Raw genomic sequence first — 19294 nt, forward strand, 5'->3', positions numbered from 1 at the left:
AAGACACATCTATCCTAAGGAAGCGATCATACACTAACCTTCCGGATCGTTCACCATTCTCATGATGATCCTATGGTCATGAGCTGTTTATGAGTTAGTTATGTAAATTCATGCCTTAAATTTTCAACTCTTGAAAATATGAATTGACATTCCTACTAACTCAAAGGATGTATCACAGACACAATGTACACAATGTGATAGAAGAATAACCCATTTATTGATTTATAGTCAAAATTATAAATTTGCTCTTAGATTTGTATAGGAATGTGTCAGCCAATCTGGCATCTGGGGCACACATCTAACAAGAATATCATCAATATTATAGTATAGACTATGACGAGATATTTTTTTCTGTGGTAATGCTCAAATCTATTCAGATTATGCTTGCGATAGCAGCATACCTTAATTATGAAATTTGATAAATGAATGTCAAGACGACTTTCCTAAATGAAGAGCTAGATGAAGAGGTGTATATGATACAGCCTGAAGGATTCACATCCACAAATGAATCAAAGGTGTGCTAGCTTCAGAGATCCATTTATGGATTGATGCAGACATCTTGAAATTGAAACATGCATTTGATAAAATGATCAAAATGTATGACTTCATTAAGAATGGAGAAGAACCCTATATCTATAAATGAGCTAATGATTCTATAATTTTTTTTTTATGCTTTATGTGGATGACATTCTCTTAATTGAGAATGACATCCCTGCTTTATAAAGTGTAAAGCTATGGCCGACATCTCAGTTCTCTATGAAGTATTTAGGAGAAGCATCCTACATCCTAGGAATAAAGATCTATAGAGATGGATTTAAAAAATTATTTAGATTGTTGCAATCCACATACATTGATATCATACTAAAATGGTTCAACATGATGAATTCCAAGAAGGGCTATCTATCGATAGGCCAAAAAATTTTTCTCTCTAAAAAAGATTATCCAACAACTTCACAAGAGAGAGAGCATATGAGTAGAATCCCATATGCTTTGACAGTAGGATCTATCATATATGTCATGATGTGTACAAGATCGGATGTGGCCTACTCATTAGGAGTAGCGAGTAGGTACCAGTCTGATCTGAGTGAGAATCATTGAAAAGTTGTAAAGACAATCCTTAAATATTTAAGAAATACTAAATACCAATGGCTCATCTATGGAGATTCTGATTTAAAACTTGAGAGATATATAGATTTCAGTTTTCAGTCGATCATGATGACAGTAAAAATATGTTGGGTTATATATTTATCCTAAATGGTGGGACGATATACTGAAAAAAATTTCAAGCAGCATAGTGTAGCTGATTTTGTATGTGAGGTGGAGTATATTATGGCATCCGATGCTGCTAAAAAAATTATTTGGTTGAGGAAGTTCATCAGCGAGCTGGGAGTAGCACCTTTTATTGATGGCTCTATTCTGCTGTATTGTGACAGTACTGGAGCCTGTTGCCCAGCTATGCAACCCAAGAGGGGGGGTGAATTGGGTTTCTAAAAATTTTAAGCTTAACTTATGACTTATGAAAAATATTTGACAATAGCTAAATAAATAGAGAGAGTAAAATTAATTCAAGACTAATGGCTAAAAGCAAGAATGCAAGAAAATAATGAAGAGTTAAAGAAGAGCAATTAGGCACACCACAAACAAAAGGATTTATAGTGGTTCGGTGCCAACCTTGCACCTACATCCACTCTCCAAGCTCCTACTTGAGAATTTCAATCCACTAACTTGTATTCAACACGAATACAAACATCGAAAACTCCGACTCTAGCTATCCCAAGCTAGTCCACTTGTTTTTCGGGTACAAGCCAACCCAATACACTCCGATTCAAGGTTCGGATCAACCTTCCCTTGTTTTGGAACCCTTCCAAAATAAAAACAATAACTCAAACAAAGTATAACAATGAATAGCACAAGTAAGTACAAAGAAAGCTCCTTTAATGAGTGTATGATGCTTTAAATATACTTTACTCAAAGAGAAGAAGACTCTTTTGATTTTCTCAAGGTGGTTGGAGACTTGAATGTGCACTTGAGGAGTTAGTGAGCTTGGATTAAAGGCTTCTTGAATGCTTTGAGTAAGCTTTTGCTTAGGGCTGAAAAGTTAGCTTGAAATCCTCTTTTCAAAATCTCTCTTCTTGATGATTCCTACCTATTTGTCCCTTTTATAACTTCAAGAAATAGTGAAAAATATTCTGGGCTGAAATAGAGCCGTTAGACCACATTAAATGAGCATTAAAAGTACTTAAAATGGGTTAAAAACTAGCCGTTGTGGAATAATTCCATCACAGGGGTCGACTCATGGGTCGACTCATGCCTGGGGGTCGACTCATGGGTCGACCTCTGTGGAAAAACATCAAAAAATGAGAGGGAAAGTACGGTTCTATAAAATTAGCTTAAAACCCGCAGAGGTCGACTCATGGATCGACTCATGCCTTGGGGGTCGACTCATGGGTCGACTCACAGGGTGTGCCAAGTTTGTGCCGGCCAAAAATTCAGCGTGCCAAACATCTCATGTGCCATGAGTCGACTCATGGGTCGACTCATATTTTTCAAACATGCATATCTTTCAAAATACAAGTCCAAAAATAATAAAATTTTCATCCAAGGATCACAAATCTTTTGTTCTATCACTTGATGCTTTCAAATCAGGATTTGGTAAAATTATGATTTTGCCCCTAAAGAGCAATAAATCTTTTTCAAGCGAAAATCATTAGTACCCCTTCAAATGCTTTGTAATCATCAAAATCAATCTAAGGAGCAACAATCTCCTCCTTTTTGATGATGATAAAATATTTGAACAAAAGCATATATATGAATCAATGAGCATGAATTTCAAAGGAATGAAATGCATTATAGGTAGTTTGAAGATAAATAGAAAATTTGCTATCAAATTGAAAATTACTTATAAGTGCATTTGCTTGAAAAGAAGATTGATTCTTTGGCATGTGATACATGTGCCCATTTGCTTGTATTGCTCATTTGCCTAACAATTTGCCTGTTACTTAATAATTTGAAAATTTGCTCATTTGATTATTTAAATTTGGTATCAGAGCAGAATTTTTTGTTATCAGAGTAAAGCAGAATTTACCTAAGAATTTTAAAAATTTACTCTTTGCTCATTTGAAAATATCTTATTTGCTCATTTGCTTGTTTCTCAATTGCTTAACATTTTGAAAATTTGCTCATTATTTAAATTTGGTATCAAAGCATGCCTTGAAAATTTGCTCATTTGATTATTTAAATTTGGTATCAGAGCATGCCTAAGAATTAATTTTAAAGTTTGCTCATTTATTTTTAAGTCTTTTATTAATCTTGCTTTTGATTCTTTAATTTCTCTCCCTTTTTGACATCATCAAACATTGTTTACTCCCCCTTTTCTTTTGAATACATTTTCTCTTTTTGTTTCTTGAGCTTCTTGTACTAATCATTAATTTTACTAACATAAATGTTTACTCCCCCTGAATACAGCAATCATAAAAAAATATACCATTGAGTATTATAGATATGAAATAGCAATTCATAGTATTTTAGGCACGCACATAATTGAAAGGAACTAAATTTAAAGGACATACTTTAAAAGTCAAAGAGTAGATATATAATCAAAAAGTGATTGATACCATAGTTGTTCCAATACATATTTCATAATATAAAAGTCAAGCAGTCAACATCATTACATGGCCCAAAAGATAGATCCTAGAAAGAGACTAAAGACAAGACTAACAACAAGGATCTAGTAGAGCTCATGACTGGATGGATCAGAGTCAGATGTATCGGAGATAGGGTGGGGAGATGAAGGATCATGACCAAGGACTCGTCCTCTACCCCATCTGCCTCTGCCACGAGTGAAGGTGCTGGCACGAGTAGGTGGGTGAGATGATCCTGAAGGCTGAGAAGCAATAGACTGAACTGCAAGAGAGAGCCTGATGGTGTCAAGAAGGTTCAGAGCTCTCGAAACAGACTGAAGCAGTGTAGTGAACTGTGTGGATGCATGCTCACTAGAGTCTCTGATCTCTCTCCTCAGGAAATCAAATCCACTCTCCAATACTCCTCTAAGTCTGGCTGCCTCCGTAGATAGGTTTGAGACCTCAGTAGTGCACTTCTGTGGCTGTGGATGTGCCAGAGCTAACACTTGCCCCTGCAAGTCAAGTACCCTCCCAGTCAGTCTCAAAATGTAACCCTCGAGCTGCTGAATCCGAACAGACTGATTTGAGATCATCTGAAATACAGTGGAGATATGGGGGATCAAGGTCTGATCAGATGCATCAAATGATGTGGATCCCGATGCAAAAGCTGAAGTGCTCCACTGTCGAGAAAGCAAGGAAGCCACACGTTGAGAAATCATCTCAATCTGATCATCAGCTAATCTGATCTCTGAGGGAGGTGCTCTGCTGTCTGGCTGCTGAACTGGAGTGTGTCTCCTGGTGGACTCTGAAGGGCCAGCCTCTGGATCTGAAACAAACTGGATGTCTGGAGATGCTGCCCTGATGTCATGGAGAGGTGATGAAGGACCTTCTTCCTCAGCTCTATCCTCAGCTCTGTCCTCAACTCTCTCTTCTGCACCCTTAATCCAACCACCATCGGTCCTAGTGAATCCCATGCAGTGCAAAGTGTGTTGGTTGATGGTGTCAGAGTGAGAAAGCCTAGCAGATGCCTCCCCCTCAAAACTAACTCCAAACCTCCTGAATACCAGAGTAAGGGCCATACCGAAAGGCAGATGTGCCTTGGATCTATTCAGTGTTTCTCTCATGGCCTCAATCATTAAAGCTGGAAGGTTTAAGGGGGTTTAGGTGATCACATGAAACATGATGCATATGTCTCGGCCTGAAAGGAGGTCATGTCTACCACTTCTTGGGAAGAAAAGCTTTGTTACCAATTGATATAGAATTCTCATTTCAATAGACAGGATCTTGACTTCTAATTTATTTAGGCTTCCCGAGTAGGTTCCTCCTAAAATCACATTAATTCCTTCTTCCTTCACTAGGAGTTCCATGTTTGAATATCCCTCACAGGGCAAATGAAGAATCTCTCCCAAAATAACAGGATCTAAGCAGATATCAATTCCCTTAACAGTAGATGTTACTGTTCCATTGCCATAGCGCAGATTCAGATAAAACTCTCTAACCAAATCTACATATGTAACTTCTTTAAGTGAACAGTAAAATCCCCAACCCTGATTTTTGATCTTTGAACCAATGGAGAATCCCTCATTTTTAAAAAATCTGAAGTCAATATTTTTTTCGGTTTCTACCTTTCTGACAGATAGACGAATTTTACTAGGGCTTAGAGGAGACTGAGAGGAACTTGGAGTAGATGCCGAAGTAGGAATGGAAGCAGAAGAGGTCTGAGAAGCTTGTCTTTTCCTGCGCACGCCTTCTTCCTACTCACGGACCGATTTCTTTCTTTGAGGGAGTTTCATTTTTGGAGCCATTCTCACCATCAGAACAAGCAAGGAGACTTGGAAGATCAAATGTGTGAGGAGATAGAGGGTTATTAGGGGATGGAAAGAGATTTTTGGAGGAGAGAAACCTCGATTTGGAGGAGAATGGTGGAAGCTAGGGCACGCTCCAACCACTCCAATCAAGGGAGAAAAATGAGAATAGCGCCTTTCCCAAGGGGTGATTTGAGGTGGAGAGGTGATGGGAGAAGGATCTTGGGCTTAGACCTTGGATTTGGAGAGAAAGAAGAAGAGGACTATGGGTTTTGGAGGGAGGAAGATGAAGATGGAGAGGGTTGGCTCATGAACGGGGTTTTAACCAAAAAGAGAGGAATCCGTGGGGTTTTGGCCGAAAATTACAAGTATGCCATTGGGTCGACCCTACGGGGTCGACTCATGATTCACAAAATTTCAAAAAAATTATGAATAAATTTTGAAAAAATTTAAAATTTTGGGAGAAGAATTTTTGCTCTATGAAAAGTTATGAGAATGATAATCTTGAGCTTTTAGGTCCAAGAGAGATGATGAAAATTGAGCTCAAAGAAATTTTGACATTGATTACTTGGAATTAGAGAGATATTTAAGCAAATGGATCAAGAATTCCTATATCTCTCCTAATTTCACAGAATCTATCTTCACTTAGGGCCTTTGTAAAGATATCGGCTAATTGATTTTCAGTGCAAACATAGTCAAGAATTATATCTTTGTTTTGAACATGTTCTCTTATAAAATGATGTCTGATTTCAATATGTTTAGACCTAGAATGCTGAATTGAATTTTTAGTAAGATTTATGGCACTAGTGTTATCACATCTTATGGGTGTTTCATTAAGTTTGATACCAAAGTCTTCGAGTTGTTGCTTAATCCACACACTACAAGAAATTTAGTTTTTTGTGACAAGCAATGTTGTCACTGAAATTGGAATATTGTCACTGATGAATTTCTCTGACAACAAACTATTGTCACTAGCCGGTCGCAATTGCTTCATCACTAAAACCATTTATGACAACTTAAATTTTTTGTCACTGAATCATTTCTTTTCTGTGACAATAGAGCTTGTCACTTAATGTACTTTTTGCTGTCACCAATACAATGAAATGGGCATGCCTTGAAGGATCTTGTGACAATAGTAAATCTATTTAGAGACGAGTTCTCTTATTGCAGAAAAGTCTTACAGAGACAAGAGTTTCACTTGTCACTGAAAATAAAATTTGTGACAACTTAACTTGTCACAGAAACAAATCATTCTTGTCACAATGCAATAACGTAAATTGATTTTGGGACAATAATGACTTTGTTTAGTGATAAAGTTTCTTGTCACTGAAATAGCTTAAAGTGACAAGAACTTTTGTTGTCACTGAAAATAAAATTTGTGACAACTTAACTTGTCACATAAACAAATCATTCTTGTCACAATGCAATAACGTAAATTGGTTTTGGGATAATAATGACTCTGTTTAGTGATAAAGTTTCTTGTCACTGAAATAGCTTAAAGTGACAAGAACTTTTATTGTCATGGAAAATCTCATATGTGACAACTTGTTATTGTCACTAAAATTTAGTGTATATGACTACAGAAATTCATCTCATTCACAAGCAAACTAAGAATCCAAATACATCTTTCTCAATATTTGTATTTCAGTAGATATCCAAAATAAAAATCACAAGATAGTACCAGTAGTTCATAAGCACTCCATATGCTATTTAATTGATCAAAACCAACAGTACATGATCCAAGACATCCAAGGAATTTTCAATTTCATTGTTTGAAATTCGACAGGACATCCAAAATTAATTTAAAAAAAACACTGACTAGTACCTATAGTTCATAAGCACCCTACATTCTACTTAACTGATCAAAACTAACAGCCTATGACATCCATATTTTCAAATTGAAACTAGTTGATGTACTCCCATACTGCCAACAGAAGTAGCTGCCCATATTATTCCTGCATATAAACAAGGTTTGGATTAGTAAATGATTGGCTAGAATAAAGTTTTGAGTAATTAAAGTCTAGCAACCTCTAGATAAGCAACAGATTATCCACTAAAAATTTTTAAAAAAAAATAAGGCAACTTTTTTTGCATATAATTTGTAAATTTATACCTCATATTGAAAAGTTGAGACAACAAGAAAAGTTTTCAATCCATGTTTTCAATGGATTACACAAGAAATGAGCTCAGGCATGTTAGCAATTAAACTTCTAAAATAAAAAATAAAAAAAAAGAATTGACTATATATTAAGAATTTCAATTCAAAGTTGCCATTCCTAGAATTATAAAAAATTATGGATCTCACACTCTTAGAATGCAGCACTGTACCTAAGTATACTATAGCTGATTGATTGTTGTTTATATTCCTCTCTTATAGATCATTGAAAATAAGAAAAAAAAATATCATATTTAACTTTTCTACTTTCTTAAAAGTAAAAAATTCTTACTTGGTGAAGGTTCATGCCTAGAACAAGATGAAGCTCTTGATTGGGAGAAAGTTTCAAAAAAGGAAGCAAAGCGAGCTTGGATCATAGCATTAATTTTTTCATTAACTTGTTCCTCCATTTGAGCTTGAATCTCAGCTCTAACCTCATCTTGCAATTGAGCTTGAACGTCTTCTCTAATGCTATCCACCAACAATTCCTTAGCTTGTTCGACAGCTCTTTGTACCTCTTCTTGCACATTTTCATTATACCTAACTCTCTTAGATGGTGCCTTCTTTCCAACACCTTTGCCACGAAAATAACCAGACTTTTGGCCAAGTACTTGCAGTAATATGTCATCACGAGTCATTTGGGATTCATTCTCTTGTGTTTGTTGAACAACCTCCTCAAGTTGTTCCTGCAATAGATTATTAAAGATTAGATGCCAAAATAATGCATAATGAATTTTAAGAACAATAAGAAAAGTTTTTTAACTAACATGGATCTCCTTGGATTTAGGGTCAGACCATACTAATTCTCCTTCTTTATTTTTCTTAGTGTGCTGAATCAACCAAACCTGACCTGGTGGTGCTTTTTCACCTGTTTCTGAGTCCCTCTGAAATGAATCACAAAAAAATAAGTGTTTTATTTAGAAGTTCCTAAAACTATGTTAAATCTTCAATTTATTCTAAAAACTTACAGTTGATTCTTCAACTTCAGCATAAGATCGGGTGCCACATGTATGCTTAGTAACTAGCTTTGCCCTATTTGCTGCATTTCGCTTGCTTACTTTCTACAAACAATTGATACATGCAACTAACATCATCTATAAATCCAAAATGATGATGTATATATTTTAAATATAAATTAAATTTTAATTTGCAAAAACCTGAAAAGCATCAGAGCTGAAGTATGCCATCATATATTTCCAATCTTCTGGAGTAACATTTTCAGGAATATTAGCCAACCTCTCCTCATCAGTTCTAAATTTCTTATATAAATCATGCAAGCGATTTCTCCAACCTCTATAAAGTCGTTGCATGGTGGCCAAGACAAAAGCACATAAACGATATTCATTCCTATCATCTTCCATCTTAAACTTCTCCTAGAAGACACAAACAATGTAAATTGTATGTTAATATATATAAATAGAAATAAACAAGATACGAAAATCAATCATAAATATTTAATTTACCTTTACTTGTAGCCACATTCGCTCACCTACTCTATTTGCCACATCTGACCAATTTTTTGCAGTTAATGGAGCTTGTGTCCTGACAACATAACCACAAAAATTGACAATATCTCTAGCATTTTCTCCTACTGCTCTCAGTATATCATGAGGGATGCTAACTTTCAATGGTCCATTCTTTGTTCTCATATCAACCTTAATGCATTTGTAACGCCCACGCACATTCTTACTTGAAATAGTTGCTATAGAAAATAAATTACAATTAGTATAACTAAATTTAAGTAGAATAAATTAAAAGTTTCAGCTATAAATAAAATATTATTATACCAGCATTACTACAATGACTAGAAACTCTTGGTTGAGTTTGAAGTTGCTGTCCATGGGATTGACTTTGCTGTAATTCAAGCATCTGGTCTTGGTGTTCATTTGTCTACTGGTTTTGTTGGTCCCAAAGTTGTGCCTCTTCTTGTGATTGATTTCGCCGCAGCCTTTCTTGATGAGGTGATGTTACTTCATTTGTTTGAAATCTTATATCAATAACAGGGCATTGTCCTCGTCCACCAATTCGTGCACCTCTTCCTCTATATCTAACCATTTCCTAATAAAAACAATAAGCAAGCTTTTTAGTAAAAGTTCAACTAATTATCAGCAACATCTACTAAATGCACAAAAAAATATGAATATGCCATCAGAAGATACAAAAATAACATGAACACAATAAAATGATTTAAATTAAAATACCTGTTGGTCATCACATAATGTTTCTTCTTCCAACATGACAAAAAATAAAATTTTAATTACAAATAGGCTAATCATCAGGACTATATTCATCAGAACTGTATTCATCATGGTTGTTTTGATCATCATCTGTTTCGCTTTCAACTTCTTCTTCTATCTCATCATCATTAATAAAATCATCTAATGCCAGATTCTCTCTATTTGTGTCATTGTTGGGTGAAAAGCTTTGTGGTTGAAGATCATCTCGATGTAGCACTCTTATCAACTCATCATTGTTCATGACTTGGCCATATTGAAAATTTTGTTCTTGTTCCTCTTGTTGGTAGACATCATCTTCGATCAAACTATCATCATCATCATCATCATCTGCATCATTATCTACAGATGGCACATCATAAGCATCACGTGGATAAGTTTTTACCACAACAAGCCAATTGCTATCAACTAAATCTTCTACATAGAACACTTGTTGAGCTTGAGAAGCCAACACAAAAGGCTCATTGGTGTTCAAAGATCTATGGATATTTACGCTTATATATCCATAGTTGTCAACCCTATATCCTCATCCCAATCGGCCAACATCCCACCAGTGACATTTGAAAAGAACTACTTTTTTATTTCCCACATACAACAATTCAAAAATATCTTCCAACACTCCATAGTATTCTTTATCAGCAGATGTATCAACTCCTTTTACAAGCACTCCACTATTCTGACTTTTTCGCTCAATTGCACGATCTCTTGCATAAAATCTGAATCTATTGACAATGTAAGTTTCATATCTATGAACTATTTTGAATGGTCCAACAGCCAAGCTTAGAAGATCTTCACTTGCTTTGCCTTTAGCTTTAAGCTTTGAAACCTATTTAAGATTAATAAATTAAGCCATTATTAGCATAAATAAAAGTAACTTAAAGTATTTACCTATATTATATGATACCTACACGTTCATAAAACCAATCTGGAAATTCCTTGTGATGTCTAGCCAGGATATTTCTTGAGCTCGCCTCTTCCAATTCTTTTTTATGCTCCCTATGAATGACATAATTAATCAATAATAAAGATGATTGAAGTAGAAACAAAGTTCTTTGAAGATTTTCATAATAACAAGATTTTGTTCTTACTCAATATATGGCCAAACTTCCTCACAGTTTCGAAGAACATATGCTTGAGCTTGTGTAAACTCCTGAGCATTAAGCTCATAAGACTTAAAAGCTCCTTTTGCACAGCCATCTTTGGCAAAGATTGATAGTCCTTGGTATGAAGTAGCTCCATCATCATTTCGTGGGACTCGATTAAATTTTGTTTCAACACTATTCAAATACCTAGAACAGAATGTAAGGCATTCATTTGCAAGATAACCTCTTGCAATTGACCCCTCTGGATGAGCTTTATTTTGGACATAAGACTTTAATGTTCGCAAATATCTAGATTCAAAAGATATTAACTAAGTCAAAAATAATACAAAAAGAAATTACATTTAAGTTTCAAAAAGTTAAGGATTACCTTTCAACTGGATACATCCATCTATATTGGACCGGTCCACCAATTTTAGCCTCGCTTGCCAAGTGAATTGGTAAATGAATCATAATATCAAAGAAAGCTGGTGGGAATATTGTTTCAAGTTTACACAGAGTCATAATAATGTCATCCTCCAACTGTTTTAGATCTTGAACTTTTAACGACTTTGAGCATAAGTTTCTAAAGAAGTTACTTAGCTCAATCAATGGCTCACAAACAAACTTAGGCAATAATCCCCGAATGGCAACTGGAAGTATTTGCTGCAAAAGGATATGATGGTCATGGCACTTTAAGCCAGAAATCTTCTTCTCATTTATATTCACACATCTTGATATGTTAGAAGAGAATCCATCAGGGACCCTTAGATTAGATAAGAAATTGCAAAAGGCTATCTTCTCTTGTGGGGATAATGTATAAGTTGCAACTGGCATCTTCAATTTACCATTTTCAATATAAGGATGAAGATTATGCCTAATGTTCATATCTACAAGGTCAAAACGGCCCTTCAATGTATCTTTTGTCTTTCCTTTTATATCCAGCACAATTCTTAAAATGTTAGAAGAAATATTTCTCGCAATATGCATCACATCAAGATTATTGCGCAATTTCAGATCCTTCCAATAAGGCAATTGAAAGAATATACTCTTCTTCCTCCAATTGTAAACATCGTTAAAATCATCACGCTTACGCTTTTGACCCTTCCCAAAAGTAACTTTTTTTAACTTACGCAGCTGATCCAACACATCATCACCAGTTAGTACCTTAGGTGCATCTCTATATTCACATTTTCCATCAAAAGATCTTTTATTACGTCGCCATGAATGATTTTTGGGTAAGAACCGACGATGCCCCATGTAACAAATCTTACTTCGTATTGAAAGAGAGCAAGTATCTTTGTGGCAACAAGGACAAGCTAGTTTTCCTTTAGTCATCCATCCAGACAAATTACCATATGCGGAAAAATCATTAATAGTCCAAAGGACAGCAGTATGTAAGTTGAAATTTTATCGTGTATGAGCATCATATGTCTCTACTCCTATATCCCATAACTCCTTCAACTCTTTAATTAAAGGTTGTAGATACACATCAATGTCATTTTCGGGGCACTTAGGACCTGGAATAAGAAGTGTCATCATAAAATAAGGATCTTTCATACACTGCCATGGAGGTAAATTATATGGAATCAACACAACTGGCCATATACTATGAGGGGTAGACATATTTCCAAATGGTTGGAAGCCATCACTTGCAAGATCAAGCCTAACACTCCGAGGATCTGCAGAAAAGGACTTGTACTTATCATCAAAGGATTTCCAAGCGAATGAGTCAGCTGGATGTCTTAATATGCCATCATTTATCCTTTTCTCTTCATGCCATCTCATGTCCTTTGCAGTGATTTTAGACATATACAACCTCTGGAGTCTTGGTTTCAAAGGAAAATAATGTAAAATCTTGTGAGGGATATTGTGCGTTCTGCCTTGATATTTCCAGCGGGATAAGTTACATACAGGACATACGATTGCATTGGCATGCTCTCCCCAATATATAACACAATCATTCAAGCATGCATCTATTTTTATATGTTCAAGTCCCAAATCCTGAATAAGCTTCTTAGCTTCATAAAATGAGTTTGGAACTAAGACACCATTTGGAAGAACTTCCTTAAAAACCTTCAGCAACTTATCCATTGATGTATCACTCCAATTATTTGAACATTTTAAATGGAGTAACTTCACAGCAAAGGATAATTTGGAGACCTTGTCACATCCAGGATACAAATTTTTATCGGCATCTTTAAGCAACCTGTAAAAGGCTGCTGCTTCCGGATTTGGTTCTTGGGGTTCATATCCTTCATTCACATCATCTCTTTCAACATCAGTATTTATGAAAGCACATGCATCATGAACCATTCCAATTAAGTCATCATAATCTGTATTTTCTTCCTCATCTAAATTGTCTCTACTATTAGCATTGCATTCCTCTAAATTTTCCTCAATTGTCTCACCATGATAAACCCAATGTTTATAACTTTTCACAATTCCATTTTGGATCAAGTGAGCCCTCACTTCATGTCGGCCCTTAAAGACTGTATTTCTACACTTAGTACAAGGACATCGTATTCTATCACTAATAGTTGGCTGACCAAAAGCAAAGTTAAGAAACGAATGGACTCCATTTATATATTCCATACTTGCTCTGTCATTAAGTTTCATCCAGTTCTTATCTGACATTATGTCCTACACATTATAATAGACAATAAAATAATATCAACTATAATAAAATGAGTTGTTATGGTAAAACTACAATCAGCAGGTAGCGTAAGAATTAGAAAGATAATTGAACATAGAAAATTGAGGTTCGTAAGATGCTTATTTTAACAACAAATATATAATTTAAAGCCCTATATACAGTAGTTCATATTCATATCATCAATAGAACAGAGCTCCATAAATTGAATCGAAAAGTCTCAAAAAAAATTATTTTGGCCCCATATGAGAGTTCAGAAAGGTGGAAATTAACCTACTGCAAGTCTCACACCATGGATTCAGTTTCATATTCATATGGATAATATCCATAAGCCAATTCATGAAGGAAATGAAGAGGTATAAATCAAAAGTTTGAGTAGGCCAAAGAGTTCAAACCAAGGGGGAAACGGGATCTAGACAAAAGTACACAACCATCCTTGCCATGCTCGATTTTAAACTAGCTAAACAAATTAGCACCTAGTTCTTTCTGTCACTAGCTTGATCTGTTATTTATATTTCTCTTTTCAGAATAAAGGTGTCATGAAGAAGTGTTGTGGGTGATGTATGATGGTGAGCGAAAGCTATAAGGGAGAAAGAAAGTCTACAAATAATTTCCTCTATTGGTTTTGCTTTGCTTGTAAGCTAAGGGAGCAAGAAAAGTTTACTTCAAAAAAAAACAAAAGGGAACAAGGAGAGTGTGCCAAATCATCATTTGCTTCACTTGTATACAATCATACCTGCAAACATATTATAAATACAGAGGACAACCAAATAAGATTTGTAATCAAGGTTTATGTAACCATTTTTTATGAGGTGTCCATGCTAATAAATCACTTCCCAAAGTAGGTTAGGGAAGGATTTGGGCCCAAATATCTCATAAAACAACCAAGAACCTTTACCAAATAGATAAGTTGGTACCTTTAACTAAATGAAAAAGAAAAAAAAAGGTACCTCCAATTTGTCCTCACTTTTAAGGACCAGGGGAGGGTTGGCTGTTGAAATTTGCATCACCCGAGTGGTGCCCCATCTTACTTCTAGAGCAATCACAAGGAGAACAGTACCCATTCTCTCAGATTAATCAAGCAGAAAATTATTAATACAGTTGAACTATTCAATCAGTCTAAGCTTTTGTATGGTGACATTCTTCCATCCTATATATATTCTCCTGTATTTATTCAACCCATATCATACGTCTGGATCTTACATCTGAGACTCACTGCCTGATGAACAGATTGGTATCATATTCATATTATCATGAGAACACAACTCCATAAACTGATAGTTAGGAGCCAAAAAAAAAATGGAGCTTGGAAGTCTGACACCATGGATTTAGTATCATATTCGTATTATCATTTGAATAGAACTCCATAAATTGAAAATAAAAAAACCAAAGAAAAATCTTTTCAATCAAAAATCCCCAAACCCTACAAAATATCATGCTTCTACCCAGATTAGCTCTCCAAAACCTCAAGCTCACATCGCTGCAACTCACATAAAATCCCATATCATCGGAACCTCAAAACCCCTCTAATATCCTTAGATGCTCTCCTTCTCCATAGATCTCCAAAAACAGATAACGAAATGAAAAGAAAAAGATGCAAAAACCAAAGGAAAATGATCAATCTATGAGGAAAAAGGGCATACCTTTGATTTTTTCTATCCGTCCTCTGTTTCGTCTATTTTTTTGATGTTTTCCTTGGATTTTTCTCTGTTTTTTATGAGGCTTAATCAAGTGGGGAGGCTTGGAGCAGCCAAATGGGGAAGATGAGGGGTTTTGGGCCTCTTTCCCATGAAACCAAGAACAACGCGCGAAGATTGGTTTCTCAGCGGCAGAAAATTTTTCATTAAATGAGCATTAAAAGTACTTAAAATGGGTTAAAAACGCAGAACAATCCCGTCATAGGGGTCGACTCATGGGTCGACTCATGCCTGGGGGTCGACTCATGGGTCGACCTCTGTGGAAAAACATCAGAAAATGAGAAAGGAAGCACGGTTCTGTAAAATTGGCCTAAAACCCGCAGAGGTCGACTCATGGGTCGACTCATGCCTTGGGGGTCGACTCATGGGTCGACTCACAGGGTGTGCCAAGTTTGTGCCATCCAAAAATTCAGCGTGCCAATCATTTCATATGCCATGAGTCGACTCATGGGTCGACTCATATTTTTCAAACATGAATATCTTTTAAAATACAAGTCCAAAAATAATAAAATTTTCATCAATGGATCACAAATCTTTTGTTCTATCATTTGATACTTTCAAATCAAGGTTTGATAAAATTATGATTTTTTCCCTGAAGAGCAATAAGTCTTTTTCAAGTGAAAATCAATAGTACCCCTTCAAATGCTTTGTAATCATCAAAATCAATCGAAAGAGCAACAAGAATGGGCATATCTATACAAAAAGACTTTTGGTATTAGAGCCAGGGTTTTGAGTTCTAACTTTTAATATAGTATGACGGCCTCCTCCAAATCCAATCCAATGTGCACCAGAATATTTTCTTCAATGGAGTTATCAATTGGAAGGGTGCCAGTTGTGAGTTCTCTCACATCACTACTAATAGGTGTGGGGGTTTCTGGGATTGAGTACTTGTGAAGAAGTGGTAAACATGAAGGAGATGAAATGTTTCGTTTCTTCTTCTTCTTCTTCTTCCTCTTCTTTTTTTTTTTTAGAGGACAAAGAAAGGGCTTCTAATCAGGGGTTTGGTGCTTAATATTTTTTTGTTTCAGTGACGAGTAAATATTGTCATTGAATTTTTTTCTGTGACAAGAAAATATTTTCTGTGACAAGTAATTATTGTCACCGATGCCTTTTAGTGACAGAATTTTAATTCTTGTCATGAATAATATTTTATTTTTCTAACTAATATTTTAGTTTTTTGCATTTTTATTTAGTGACAAGTTCTAGTGACAAGAAAAATTTTTTTGTCACCAATAATTAATAATCTATGACAAGGATATTTGTTTGTCACTAAAATAAATCAATTGATGCTAATCAGTGACGAGCATGATTTCTTGTCATAGAATATTTATTTTCAGTGGCAAAAATTTTCTTTGCCATAAAACACTTGCCACTATAGATAAGATTTCTTGTAGTGACAAGATTTGAACACAACAACTTCTGGCTATAATGTATTCGGCCTCAGCCGTAGACAGTGCTACCAAATTTTATTTCTTGCTAAACCAGGAGATTAGGTTAACTCCAAGAAATTGGCAAGTTCCACTAGTGCTTTTTCTATCTAATCTACATTCAGCAAAATCAGCATCTGAATATCCTATTAAGTCAATTAATGAGTCCTTAGAGTACTATAATTCTAGAGTTTGAGTACCATTTAAATATCTAAGGATTCTTTTAACAGCATTCAAGTGAGACTCTTTAGGATTAGATTAAAATCTAGCACACAGACAAACACTAAACATGATATCAGGCCTACTTGCAGTCAAATATAATAGAGAGCCAATCATACCTCTATAATATTTTAAGTCTACACATTTATCTTCTTCATCCTTGTCAAGCTTACATGAAGGGCTCATGGGTGTGCCAATTGCTTTGGAGTTCTCCATTCTAAATCTTTTGAGTAATTCCTTGGTGTACTTGCTTTGGATGATGGAGATTTCTTCCTTTGTTTGTTTGATTTAGAGTCCGAAGAAGAATGTAAGTTCTCCCATCATGCTCATCTCGAACTCCCCCTGCATGAGCTTAGCAAAGTCTTGACAAAGAGATTCATTAGTAGACCCAAAAATAATATCATCAACATATATTTGTATAATTAATATATCATTTTGATTTCTTTTAATGAAAAGGGTTGTGTCTACATTACCTCTTAAAAAACTATTATTTAGTAAAAATTTGCTTAGCATATCATATCAAGCCCTAGGTGCTTGTTTCAAACCATATAGAGCTTTATTTAATTTAAAAACATGATTAGAAAAAGCATGATTTTCAAAACCTGGGGGTTGTTCTACATAGACTTCTTCAGCAATATATCCATTCAAAAATACACTTTTGACATCCATTTGAAATAATTTAAATTTGATAAAGCAAGCATATGCAAGTAGAAGTCAAATGGCCTCTAATCTAGCAACAGGTGCAAAGGTCTCATCAAAATCAATTCCTTCTTCTTGATTATAACCTTTAGCAACCAATCTTGCTTTATTTCTTATTACATTTCCATGTTCATCTAATTTATTTCTAAAGACCCATTTTGTGCCAATTATTGAATAATTTTTAGGTCTTGATACTAAAGTCCATATATTATTTCTTTCAAATTGATTAAGTTCCTCTTGCATTGCATTAATCCAATTATAATCATTTTCAGCTTCTTCAATAGTTTTTGGTTCAAGATGAGAGACAAAAATACAATGATTAAATACATCTTTAAGTGAAGAATGAGTTTTTACCCCATTCATAGGATCACCAATAATTAGCTCCTTTGGGTGATTGTGAACATACCTCCATTCTTTGGATAGGTCATTTGTACCTTGAGGTTGTTCTTGATGTTCTTCACCTCCCTCATCCTGTTTGTCTTCATGTTCCTTATCATCTTGAATTGTTGAATCTTTCAGAGTGATCTCCTTCATTCCTTCTATAAGAGGATCTACATCATCAACACCTTCATTTTTTCTTGAAGGAAGATCGTTAGATTCATCAAAGACAACATGTATCGACTCCTCTACTACTAAAGTTCTTTTGTTAAAAACTCTAAAAGCTTTATTAGTAGAGGAGTAACCAAGAAAGATTGCTTCATCTGATTTTGCATCAAATTTTTCAAGTCTTTCTTTACCATTATTTAATACAAAACATCGGCAACCAAAAATATGAAAATATGCAATATTAGGTTTTCTTTCTTTCCAAAGCTCATAGGGGGTTTTCTTTAAAATTTGTCTAATCAAAGCACGATTTAAGATGTAACATGCTGTGTTAATTGCTTCTGCCCAAAAATATCTTGGAAGGTTGCTTTCACATAGCATGGTACGGGCCATTTCTTCTAAGGTTCTGTTTTTTCTTTCTACTACCCCATTTTGTTGAGGTGTCCTGGGTGCAGAAAAATTATGACCTATTCCTTTTTCATCACAAAATTTTTTAAAGTTTTGATTTTCAAATTCAGTTCCATGATCACTTTGAATATTTTGAATTGAAAATCCTTTCTCATTAGTGATTTTTCGGTAAAATTTAGTGAAAACTTGAAAAGTTTCATCTTTGTGTGCCAAAAAGAAAATCCAAGTAAAATGAGAGTAATCATCTATAATTACAAAACCATATCATTTCCTAGACTAGTAGTTCTAGTAGGTCCAAATAAGTCCATATGCAAAAGCTCTAAAGGTCTAGAGGTTGAAACAATATTTTTGGATTTAAATGAAACTCTTGTTTGTTTACCTAGTTGGCATGCATCACAAATTCTATCCTTTTTAAAATTTAATTTTGGCAAACCAAGAACTAATTCTTTCTTAATTAATTTTGAAAGTGAATGCATGCTAATATGTGCAAGTCTACGGTGCCAAAGCTAACTAGTCTCATTAATTTTAGCATTCAAGGATACTAGGCATTGCATGTTTATTTTGGATAGATCATTTAAATTTATCATATAAACATTACCATGTCTATGTCCAATAAATTCAATACCATCATTAATAGGACTAGTTACAATGCAAACAGAAGATTCAAAAATAACTTTATATCCTTTATCACAAAATTGACTAATGCTTAGTAAATTATGCTTTAAACCATCTACTAACAAAATATTTTTAATGTA

General features: G+C 34.8%; 1 protein-coding gene across 1 annotated transcript; it reads right to left on the reverse strand.

Annotated features, from left to right (window-relative positions):
• Positions 1–12303: 12303 nt before the first annotated feature.
• Positions 12304–14610, reverse strand: LOC140857390 (uncharacterized). Its single transcript, XM_073256176.1, has 2 exons — positions 14497–14610; positions 12304–13536 (listed from the first exon to the last, which is right to left on the reverse strand). The coding sequence occupies exons 1-2, from the start codon at positions 14608–14610 to the stop codon at positions 12304–12306; spliced, it is 1347 nt and encodes a 448-aa protein (XP_073112277.1).
• Positions 14611–19294: the final 4684 nt, after the last annotated feature.

The sequence above is a fragment of the Elaeis guineensis genome, chromosome 4 (genome assembly GCF_000442705.2).
Source record: "Elaeis guineensis isolate ETL-2024a chromosome 4, EG11, whole genome shotgun sequence".
NCBI lineage: Eukaryota > Viridiplantae > Streptophyta > Magnoliopsida > Arecales > Arecaceae > Elaeis > Elaeis guineensis.